At 38.5% G+C, this 12,436-nt stretch overlaps 1 protein-coding gene across 1 annotated transcript; it reads left to right on the forward strand.

Moving 5' to 3' along the window:
• Window positions 1-421: 421 nt before the first annotated feature.
• LOC122124863 (short coiled-coil protein B-like) lies at window positions 422-10,447 on the forward strand. Its single transcript, XM_042699457.1, has 2 exons — window positions 422-443; window positions 10,305-10,447. The coding sequence occupies exons 1-2, from the start codon at window positions 422-424 to the stop codon at window positions 10,445-10,447; spliced, it is 165 nt and encodes a 54-aa protein (XP_042555391.1).
• Window positions 10,448-12,436: the final 1,989 nt, after the last annotated feature.

Consider the following 12,436-nt stretch of genomic DNA (forward strand, 5'->3'; position numbering starts at 1 on the left):
TCAAAGAAATGGGTCTATAGTTCTCTTTCTTTGATGAGTCCCTGCCTGGTTTTGGGATGAGGGTTATGATGGCTTCATAGAATATGTTGGGTCGTGAACATTCTCTTTCAATTTCATTGAAGAGTTGGAGGAGTATTGGTGTGAGCTATGCTTTGATGGCCTTGTAGAATTCCGCTGTAAAACCATCTGGTCCTGGACTTTTCTTAGCTGGAAGGTCTCTTATTGCTGTTTCTATTTCAACGCTTGATATGGGCCTGTTATGCTGGTTTAACTCATCTTGGTTTAGTTTTGGCATGTCAATATTTGCAAGGAAAAGGTCCATTTCTGTCAAGTTCTCAAACTTATTAGTATAAAGTTTTGAGAAGTATTCCCTTATAATGTTTTGAATCTTGGTTGTTCCAGTCCTTTGAAATTAAATCAGATGCAGAATAGAGACATGAACAGTTACAAGACACAGATCCCTAACTGGCAGCTGGATTTGCAACATACTACACCACAGCTCTAGTATGTCTGGATGTCTTTAGTATGGTATGGTCAATAGATAGCCATTGAAACCAAAGTATTCCAGGATTTAATGTTTCCATATACTGACTTCCAGCATGCTTGACTTTGGCTGAAATTTCACTGGGACTAGGAACCCAAGGGAAGTCTCTGCCTTTTCAATGACATTTGAAATATCTTTTCCTAGAGAAAAAAAATCACAATTCATTGCTCTTTGTTATCCAAACTAAATGAATTAAATTTCAAAAATGAAACTTCAAATTGTGTATGTCTAAAATAATGATAGCTATAAAACATGTTATTTTTTAACAATTAGGACAATTAATCCTTGGGACTATTTCCTTAATATATCATTATTTAAAAAAAGATATATCATCACTAAAAAACAGACATTTGGGCTGGGAAGGTGGCTCTGTGATAGACTGCTTGCCTTGCATGCATGAGGCCCTGGGTTCGATTCCTCAGCACCACATAAGCAGAAAAAGCCGGAAGTGGTGCTGTGGCTTAAGTGATAGAGTGCTACTAGCCTTGAGCTGAAGAGCTGAGAGACTCAGAGTTCAGGCCCCATGACCAAACAAACAAACAAACAAAAAAACCCCCAGACATTTATATCATTTCCTAGACTTCATTCTAGTAAGAAAATGCTACCAATTCTAGTCGCAGTGTCCATCAGCTCACCATATTTGTCTTCAAACAATAAATCCCTTGAATAAATGTGGAAGGGGGAATTATTAACAAAGTTCTTTGTAACACAAATCTGTAAAATGCACAAAGACAGTAATGAAATGCCTGATGACCTTACCCACAGTGGCTACTCTAGCTGAGGCTAAGGAGAGCAAGAGCTTGCCCCAGCTGCTCCAAAATCCCCATCTGATCTGGAGTACATCTTTGGAAATAGTTTCCTATTGTCCCAGTAAATAGCGGGGGGGGGGGAGGGGGGGGGGGAGGGAGAAAGGCACAACAAAGTGTGAAAAATTAGAGAGCCAGAATATAATATACATAAGTTATCTAATTATTAGCCAAAGTATGGGAAACCTAATAGGATTTGCTTAATATACAGCTTGACTAACAATTGCATGTTTTCATTATATAAGCACCATGCAGCAAAGGTAATTACTGATGAAGGCATTTATAGAACTGAGAAAATATTATCTATGGTTGTGAAAACAAGAAAGAAGTGCAATCCTATATTAGCAATGAGCTCTTAACCCCAACTTTTTTTCCCACTGTATGAGGGCCTCACACATATTTGGCTTGCTTGCTCATGACTGGCACTTACCACTTCAGCCATACCTCTAGTCTGGTATTTTGCTGGCATTTGGTTGGAGATGGAATCTGCAATTAATCTGGACCTAAGCACCCTCAGTAGCTAGGATTACAAGTGTGAACCTGGGGTACCAGGTTAACCCCAATATTTTAAATCTCAGTATTTTAGATTCAAGTCAGTGGCAGTCTGTGCTACCTGAACAGGGAGAACTTCTGAAGTCTCAGGGTCCCTGAAAGACTCAACATCTGGTCTTTTCTGAGTGTACACTATAGGTTCCCATTGACTCTCTTGGTGGCATGTTGGTCAACAGACTCAGAATTCTTCACAGAATCAGAATTCTCCACTGACTCACAGGTTTCATATTCAAGGACAGGGCTTGCTTATCAGTTATAACTGGAGTCTCAGGATCAACTTTATCTGACATGATTAGCAAATCACGTAGTCAAAGAAAAGCCCAAGGGAAAAAAAGTGATTGATGTCAGCTTTTCTGGCATAAATTATTAGTTTAAATCTTTTGATACTTTCAAAGAGTCACAGGCAGGAACATTAGTAAATTAATACAGACAAGATCTCACAGATCTTCCCCCAGGTTCTCTTAGTAACAACTTGCATAACTGAAGCATAATTCATTGTGGCAGAATCCACCAATCTTCAGATTTCAACAGTTGTACATGAACTCATTACTGTGTACATTAATTAGATAAAATTTTATCCCAAATACAGTCATGTCTTGGTATCTGCAGGAAACTGCTTCTAGGACCCTCTGATTATATAAGTCATATTTGCATATAACCTATGTACATCCTTCATACAGTTTTTTGGTGAGGGTGGTGGTTCTGGGGTGTAAGCTCTGGCCTCATCCTTGCTGAGCTGGTGTTCTACTACTTGAACTACACTCCAGTCCTCTCTGTTAGTTCTGTTTGAGATAGGCTCTCAAGAGGTTGGAGGCATGGCTCAGTTGGTAGAGTGCCAGCCAATGAGTGAAATCAATAGGTACTGAGTACAAGTCCTGGTCTTAGACCAAAATAGAAAAGAAAAAACAGAAGGAAGAAAACATAAGGGCTCAAGACATTTTTGCCTCAGTCAGCCTCACACATCAACACTTCCACTATGTCTCCAGAGTGGCTAAGATTTTAGATGTAAGCAACCAGTGTTGAGTTCTTTCATATAGTTTAGTTCTCTCTATACTATTTATAATGCATAATACAGTGTAATTGCTAGGCATATGTTTATATTATTTGGAGAACACACACATACACAAACACATACAAACCTCTGTACAAGTTGAGTACATATGAAATTTTTTCCAAGTATTTCTAATTAGCAGGTGGCTGAAACTGCAGAGAGAGGAACTATTTATAGGGACCCAAAGGCATAGATTATCATGACCATCACTGCAAGCTACATGCCATACAATTTAATCACATAGATTTCTACTCTATCCCTTCTTTTATCCCAGCTACTTCCCACACTTCTTCTAACCCCTAGCAAGCAACTACTCATATTCCTCTGAAACTTTGTCACTTCAAGAAGTATAGATGGAATTACATACTGATTACTTGTTAAGAAATTTTTACACAGCATAAGTCATTCCAGACCAACTTTTGTTGTATTAAGAATTTTTAAAATATTTCTGAGTAATTGTCTATGGTATAAATGTATTTTATGACTATCACAGGAATAAAATGATTCAGAAAGCTTATGTACAGGTGTTTATGGGAAAAAAGCTTTCTCTGGGAAAAATGCCTAATCAGTTTTAAATGATACTGTTCATTGGGCAAGTGGCTTAGTGGTAGAGTGCTCACCTAGCAGCATGAAGCCCTGGGTTCAATTCCTCAATACCACATACATAGCAAAAGGTGGAAGTCATACTGTGGTTCAAGTGGTAGAACACTAGCCTTGAGCAAAAAAGAAGCTCAGGGACAGTGCCCAGGTACTGAGTTCAAGCCCCAGGACTGGCCAAAAAAAAAAAAAGACACTGTTATATTCTTTTCCCAAGTAGAATATAATTTTACTTTCCTAGTGGCAATGTATGAGTAATCATGTTCCCCTGAATTCTGATCAACCTGTGTTGTCACTATTTTGATTGAGTCATTCAGATAGGTTAATGTAGTGGTACCTCATGGTGCCTTTTAAATTGCTTTTCTCTAAGGGCTGGGACCAAGGCATCTTTTTATGTGCTTATTTACTGAGTATACTATTTAGTGAAACTTTATTTGTATCTTTTGGTCATTATCCAATCATTCTGGTTTGGGTTTTCTTGTTAAGTACTACAGAGATTTGAGAACACTGTATATTGGAGATTTAACTCCTCTACTATGTGGCTTGCAAATACTAGTTTATAGTTTATCTTTTCCCTGTTTTCCCAGGGTCTTTTACTGAGCAAGTTTTTCATTTTGAGAAGGTTTGTAATCTATTTCCTCTTTAAAATATTTACTAAGAACTTCCTACTAAAACTCTTCCAGAGAATCATTCCATCTGAAAACATTTTTGTCAGAACAGTTTTTTAGGGTTTTGTTTTCTATTTGTAGTGGTGGCCCTACATGAGCAAGATAATGAGTACATTTCTACACTTTTAAGGAACCAATACGCGTTGGGTCTCTCATTGCAAGGGCCAATCTAATTAAAAGGATATACTAAACATATCACAGGCCCTATCTCATCCTCTCAAAGGGAATGTAGCCAGGAAGTGCTCTCAAGTATTTTGTTCTACACTGGTAACCATAGGGACGACCTGTGAAGGTAGCCATGCCCACACTCCGAGTCTCACCTGGTGCCCACATGTAGCTGGACACAGCCCCTACCAGGATCAGTGCTGCTAAGCACCGCCTTCCTTCTAAGTACCTGGATGTCTCCTGGTGGGCAGATGTGCTGTGCTTTTTCCCACATCTCAAATCAGATACGAAAGTAAAAACCAGACAGGAAGTCTGGAGTAAACAAACCCAAAGTTCGCAGATGGCACTCGGCACCGCCCAGCCTTGGGCTGCCTTTTTCCTCCTTTTCCTTCCCAGCGATCAAGGCTACCTGCACCCACCCTGGGACCTACCTCGCTCCTGTAGGCCTTCACTTGGGGAGCACCGTGCACTGGGCCAGCACCACAGCTGCCTCAGCCGCCCAGGCTGCGGAAGCAACACTCCCACTGCCCTGCGAGTACTTCTCCCTACAGGGGTGGTGGGTGTGGCCGGATATATTTCCAGGTCGCGCATCCTCTTCAGATGGAAGCAGCTGGGCTCTGGTTCCTTGACCTACTAGATGGTTTAAAAACTCATTATCTTCCTCACGTAGCTGTAACCCTCTGGACAGTATCTTTACAATAAAAAAATTTAATTTTATAAAAGGTAGACTGATCTGAGTCGCTGGGACGATGTCAGCTGTGAAAAGGAAACTGGGGGTCTGCCTTTGTGTTTTTAAAGATCTGGCCATCAGATATGTAATGAGCGCCAAGTACCCGCCCACACTGTCACCCAGTCCACTGACTTGGCAGTGGGCAAGGCTGACCATGAACAAGTGGGCAGAACAGGGCCATCTAGGCCAGTTCTTGTGAGGATGCTTAGATACATGAGTGGGAGGGGAGGAGGTGATTGAGGACTAACCAGCAAAGGCTGTAACAAATTCAGCAATCTAAGAAAAGAGAAAAACCTGGAAAAAAATAAAAAGGCGATGACTTGGCTTGGAGTGTGGCTTAGTGGTAGAGTGCTTGCCTAGCACACATGATGTCTTGGGCTGGATTCCTCAGAACCCCATACTCAGAACAAGCCGGAAGAAATGCTGTGGCTCAAGTGGTAGAGTGCTAGCCTTGAAGAAAAGAAGCCTAGGGACCAGCTTGGCCTAAGAGTTTCAAAGTGATCACAGGGCTTTTGTAGACCCAGTCTCATAGATTTCTGTGAGCTTCTGATAGAGCTGTCTGGATTGGTCTGTATAGAAAGATGTACCCCTTCAGCAGTGGCTCCCACCTGTAATCGTAGCTCCTCAGAAGGCTGAGGTTTGAGGATTTCAATTCAGAGCAAGCCCAGGCAGGAAAGTGTCTGAGACACTTATCTCCAGTTGACTTCCAAAAAACTGTAAGTGGAGCTGTGGCTCAAGAGGTAGAGCATAAAAGCTTGAGGGGCAGCACCTTGGCCCTGAGTTCAAGCCCCAGAACACACACACACACACACACACACACACACACACACACACACACACACACACACACACACACCACAGATGTTGACCATCAAGCCCATTTGCTTGCCACACTCCCATGTGAAGGATAATAGGAGATGACTGGCAAGAACTACCTGGTGTTAGTTGTGAATGCAAAGGTCCTTGGGCAATTTTACCCTTTCCTTTGTTTTCCCCAGTTTTTTCCCCTCCTATCACTACCACAAATTATTTTTTACATAATATATAGTGAATACAGTGACTGCATTTGCTCAGCTTTCTTCCTACCAGCACTCAGCAAGATATTTATTTCTTTATAATAACGTCACCAGGCACCTGAAGCTCATGTCTGTAATCCTAGCTACCCAGGAGGCTAAGATCTAAGATCACAGTTTGACACCAGCCTGGCAGGAATCTCAGTTAATGACCAAAAAGCCAGAAGTGGTGCTGTGGTAAATTCAAACCCCAGGATTGCTGTTTTTGTTACTGTGGCATTGGAGTATAATTTCAGGTCAATAGTGATAGCTCAAACATTACTCTTTGCTCAGAATTGCTTTGGCTAATGATGGGGGGGAGTATCTTCTGCTTCCAATTCATTTTAGGTTAATTTCTATTTATGTGAAAACTAATGGTGATTGCATTGTATTTATAGATTTTGTCAACAGTATATCCATTTTTGTGATATTAATTCTGCTAGTCCATGAACATAGTAGGAGTTGTAATAAACTTTGGTTTATTTCTGGGTAATTAATTTTGAGGCTATCATGAATAGAATTATTTCCTGTTTTGTTTCTCATTCTGATCATTATTGGTATTTAGAAAATCTATTAGTCTTTTATGTTGATTTTATACCTCGCTACTTGAATTTTTTGATGAAATCTTTATGGTCTTTTAGTACAGGGTCATTTAATCAAATAGGGATAATTTTGCTTTTTCCCTTTCTATTTTTATTGCTTTTATTTATTTCATTTGAGAATTCTGGTATTACATTGAATAATTTCATTGAGTAGATAAAGTAGATACCCTGTATTCTTGACTCAAAAGGAAATACAAGTTTTTCCCAAACAGTATTTGTATGATGTTTTCATATATAGTTTTTACTATATTGAATTCATTGATTCTAGTCTAGTTTGTTCTGGGCTTTTTTTTTTTTTTTTGGTGGCCGTGGGACCTGAATTCAGGGCCTGGGTGCTGTCCCTTAGCTCTTTAGCTCAAGGCTAGCACTCTACCACTTGAGCTATAGCACCACTTTGGCTTTTTTTTTGCTTATGTGGTACTGAGGAACCAAACCTAGGGCCTCATGCATGCAAGGCAAGCACTGTTCCACTGAGCCACCTTCCCAGCGCATGTTGTGGGCTTTTATCATGAAAGAATGATGAATTTTTCCAAAGGCTATGATCTAATCTATTGAGATATTCCTGTGATTTTTGTCCTTTATTCTGGTTTTTTTTATGTATTATAGCTATTGATTTCTAAATGTTGAACCATCCCCACATTCCTAAATGATATCAGATCGATCATTTTGTGTGATCTTTTTAACATGCTGATGAATTCTGCTTACAAGTGTTTCATTGAACATTTTTCCATCTATGTTTATCATGGAAATTGAAATGTAATTTCTTTTTCCTTTTTCTTGTTCTTTACTATCACTACTTGTTTTATTGTGGCCTTATCTGGTTTTGGTATCAGCTAATACTGGTTTCATAGAATGAGTCTGTTACTAAAAGTCCCCTTTCTATACATGGAATAGTGTGAAGAACATTGGTAATGATTCTTTTTTAAAAGATCTGGTAGAATTCAGCCATAAATTCATGTGTTTAGTTGCTTTCTTTTATTATTTTCTCTTGTTGTGAAAATACTATACAGAAGTGTTACAATTACATGGGCAAGGTAATGAGTACATTTCTTATCAAGCATTGTTGCCTCCTCCTTTGTTTCCCCTTCCCATCCCTTCCCATCTCCCCCTCCCCCTCTCCCTTTTCCCCCTCCCCCCACCAAAGTTGTAAAGTTCATTTTTTGACATAACATCTTGTACATCTCATTGTTGCAATGGGTCCCACTTGTATCCCTATTTAAACAATTTTTTTTCCCTTCCCCTCCACAAATTATACCAACATCAAATGCAGTGAAAACAGGGGTTATACCGTGGGGGAGGGACATACAAAGCAACAAAGAAATCATCTTATAAATATGTTAGAAACAATGACAAGAAAGAAACAAACATTTGGGGGGGGGGTCCGGTCATGGGGCCTGAACTCTGGGCCTGAGTGCTGTCCCTCAGCTCTTCAGCTCAAGGCTAGCGCTCTACCACTTGAGCCACAGTGCCACTTCGGGCTTTTTTCTTTTTGCTTATGTGGTGCTGAGGAATGGAACCCAGGGCCTCAGGCATGCAAGGCAAGCACTCTACCACTGAGCCACCTTCCCAGCCCAGAAAAAAAAATCTGAATCTTTATCTTGGGGTTCATTTTGCCTAACATCAACTTATCTGACCATTTCTGCTTGTCTCAGACATATACTAGCTATTGCAAATAAGGGAAACTATGGGACCTATGTTTCTTTGGGCCTGGCTTACTTAATTTTTCCAAGTCTTTCCATTTCCTAACAAATGGGGCAATGTCATTCTTTCTGATGGAGGCATAGAATTCCATTGTGTATGCACACCACATTTTCTTGATCCGTTCATCTACTGAGGGGCATCTGGGTTGGTTCCATATCTTAGCTATGGTTAAATAATGCTTCAATAAACATAGTTGTGCTGGTAGCTTTAGTATAGTCTTGTTTGTGATCATTTGGGTAAATGCCCAAAAGTGGGATTGCTGTGTCATAGGGGAGATCTATGTGCAGTCTTGTGAGGAAACTCCATACTACTTTTCAAAGTGGTTGAACAAGTTTACACTCCCACCAACAATGCAGTAAGGTTCCCTTCTGTCCACATCTCGTCCAGCATCTGTCATTATTACAGTTCTTGATCATAGCCATTCTAATTGGGGTGAAGTGGTATCTCAATGTTGTTTTGATTTGCATTTCTTTTATGGCTAGGGAGGTTGAGCATTTCTTCATGTGTCTATTGGCCATCCTTCTTTCCTCTTCAGAGAAGTTTCTCTTTAAGTCTTTAGCCCACTTATTTATTGGGCAGTTGTTTCTTTATATATCACCCTGTACCAGAATCAACTCCAAATGGATCAAACACCTCGGTGTCAATGCAAACACTCTGAAAGCATTACAGGATGGAATAGGAGAAATCCTAGGTCTCCTTTTCACAGGCCAAAATTTTCTTAATAGAGACCCAGAAGCACAACAAATGAAAGAATGGTTGGGCAAATGTGACTGCATGATATTGCAGAGCTTCTGCATGGCAAAGGACATAGCTAGTAAGAACAATAGAAAACCCATGGATTGGGAGAAGATCTTCACTAGCCCATACAACAGACAAGGGTCTCATATCTAAAATATACCTGGAACTCAAAAAATTAAATCCCTCAACAACAAAATCTTAGTTGCTTTTTTCTTTGTAACCCTCTTTAATTGTATTGTTTGTTATAAATCTGCTTATATATTTTATATTCTCTTGGGTCAATTTTTGTGGGCTATACGCATCTAGAAATTATCCATTTCTTCAGGTTTTGAATTAAAATATAGGTGTTTGAGGTATACTGTAAGAATCTTGGGAAAAAACTGGGTTTTGTTGTTGTGTCCTATTTATAAAATCTAATTATATTAATTTTGAATTTTTTCTCTCCATTTGTTATTTTTTATAAGAAACTTTTTTGTTCCATTGATTTTTTTTTTTGACTGTGTGGGGCTTGAACTCCGGGCCTGGGTACTGTATCTCAGCTCTTCAGCTCTAGGCTAGTGCTCTACCACTTGAGCCACAGCACCACTCCTAGTTTTTTCTGTTTATGTGGTACTGAGGAATGGAACCCAGAGCTTCATGCATGTGAAGCAAACCCTCTACCACTGAGCCACATTCCCATCCCTTGATTCTATGCTTCATTGATTTCTTTTAGTGATTCATTACTTAAGATGAACTCATAAAACACTGCCACAAGATATTGTGACATTACACATTTAATAAATAAACCATAAGGTTATTACTATAAAAGAAATGGGAAAATTTAAATTCAGTATAATGTTTTGTTGGTTGTTGGAAATATTCAAAACATATCTTTTGCGGTTTCAGTCAGTGCTGGAGTCCTGGCTCGAAGCATGATCTTGGGATCCTGCCTCTCCTGGTGCCTCTGATAACCTTTCATCAGGATTTTTCTGTCTGAGGTGCAGTTCTGTGCCCAGGACGATGAATGTTGACATGGATGTTGATGCTGAAAATCAGGTGGAACTGGAGGAAGAAACATGACTTATTAATCAAGTGTTGGAACTCCAACACAACTTGAAGATCTCTCAGCAAGAGTAGATGCAGTTAAGGAAGAAAGCCTGAAGCTAAAATCTGAAAAGCAAGTTCTTGGACAATATATAGAAAACCTCATGACTGTTTCTAGTATTTTCCAAACAACCGACACAAAAAGCAAAAGAAAGTAAGGGATTGAGTTCACTTCTCATTTACAGAATTGCTGCTTCTTTCTCTCTCCCTCTCTTTCTTGCTTTCCTTCTCTCCTTCCCTTCCTCCCCTCCCCTCCATTTCTCCCCCCCCCCTTTTAAAACTTGGGTAGATTCCAAAAGTTACAGTACCTTTGTTTGTAGCTTCATTGAATATTTATGAAAATAATGTCAAATCTAGGCAAAATTAACTACTTAACCAGAGACTTCCATGAGCCTGTGTATTATGTTAGTCCAAGAAAATGTGCAGATGTATTGTAGAGACTTTATAATTAGAATTGCATATATTTATGAAACTTGAGAATGAATGTTTTATTGAATTTGCCTTGATATACAAGCTTAGCAATGTCTTTTACTACGTGCTTACTTAGTAAAATATACAAGAAAATAACCATGTTATGAAAATGTTACCAAAATCATGTACTGAATACAGTTTTATGTATGTACCCATCTGTCATTGTGTGCCTCTCCTCCATCTGCCTCATCCTCCCTATTTCCCTTCTCCTAAGTCAAGATAGTTTCACATTTGTAAAAGTACTTTGAGTAGTAATCACCTGACAGTAACCTAATCTGTAAATCCTGAAGTTAACCAAAACCTTGCCTAAAGTTTGTCAGTTTTGCTTTCTAGTAATAAGATAGGACTGATGGTTTCGTTTTAACCATGTGAAAAGAGATTTGGTCTGTAAAGAGGGATTTAATTTGAAACTAAATTATCAAATTGAGATTTGTTTAAAAACAAAAAAACAACTTTCTTTTGCACCAAATAACCCAGTTGGTATCTGAAAAGATAAGAGTTTTGGTTATGTATCAATTAGAAATAGAAAATCTTGGAGGAATAAATAGAAATAGGTAAAAAATAATTTCATAAAAGTAGCAACCTACTCAAATTTGTAACAAATTAGCAACCTACTCCAGATTTGTATTGTCTCTGGCACATAACAGATCTTTTGGGAAATGTGTGTGTGTGTGTGTGTGTGTGTGAAAATGGGTTAAGTTTGATTGATCTTACATACGCCACATACTATGCTATACCAGCTCTAGGGTCTGGTTGCAATGTTTATTTGTTGTACCCAGTCAATTAACTGATACCAAATTCCTTGAAGAGTGTATTAGTATTAGAATCATGAATGAGACAATTTTATATGTATAATAATTGGTAAGCTCAGTGTTTTTATCTCACTCTTTCTGTAAATTCAACTAATTGGTTTGTAGAATTTTAGTCATTCTTTTAGCAATTTCTAAAAATTTAGTTCATAGATTCCATTTGGTAAAGGAATCAATATCAGAGGTAATATTAAGATATTATACTGGAAAAGAGATCCATTAATATAGCTTATGGTTATTAGATTTTAGCTACTTTAATCATGGAAAATCTTATGTGTTAGTATAAGATTTGATGAATGACTTTAACTATATAAAGATGTAATAGTCATACTGCAAACATTTTGCATCCCTGTTGTGACCTAATTTTACAAAAATTTAAAATTGTGTTGCATTTCTGCTTTGCTGTTTAATAAAAAGATGTTTCAGAGAAAAAACATATATCTTTCTTCTATGACTCAGTAATGAAATATTGTCCCAAGGAGGCCAATCTTTGGAGATTTCCATCCAAGTATTGTATTTAGCCATTGGTGCAAATAATGAGAAACACTACATGGAATTCAATTCAAGAGTCACCTTTACCATCTTTTTCTTCAGCAATTAGCACAGCTAATTGCTTAAATCAGCCATTAATAAACAGAATTTTGCAGATTAATTAGTATTGAATTTGCATTTGTGGTAACAATGTAATTGGCCTTCTCATTTAAAAATATGCATGAGAATTCTCTTTCTACAACACACTAAAATGTTGTGCTACTGAGAAAAATTATACAAGGTGCAGGAGGAAAAACAGTCAAGTCTGTCTTTGCCAATGGGCTGGAAGCAGAGATGATGGAGTGGTTTTACTATGCAAACAACTGGAAGACAGGT

The sequence above is a fragment of the Dipodomys spectabilis genome, unplaced genomic scaffold (genome assembly GCF_019054845.1).
Source record: "Dipodomys spectabilis isolate Male_0828 unplaced genomic scaffold, ASM1905484v1 ptg000250l, whole genome shotgun sequence".
Lineage (NCBI taxonomy): Eukaryota > Metazoa > Chordata > Mammalia > Rodentia > Heteromyidae > Dipodomys > Dipodomys spectabilis.

What these genes read in the sequence shown, in the direction of transcription:
- LOC122124863 (XM_042699457.1), top strand. Translation starts at nt 422, where the DNA reads ATGCAGAATAGAGACATGAACA. An exon ending in GCAGAATAGAGACATGAACA is followed by an intron (nt 444 to 10,304) that starts GTTACAAGACAC and finishes CACAACTTGAAG; the next exon opens with ATCTCTCAGCAAGAGTAGAT.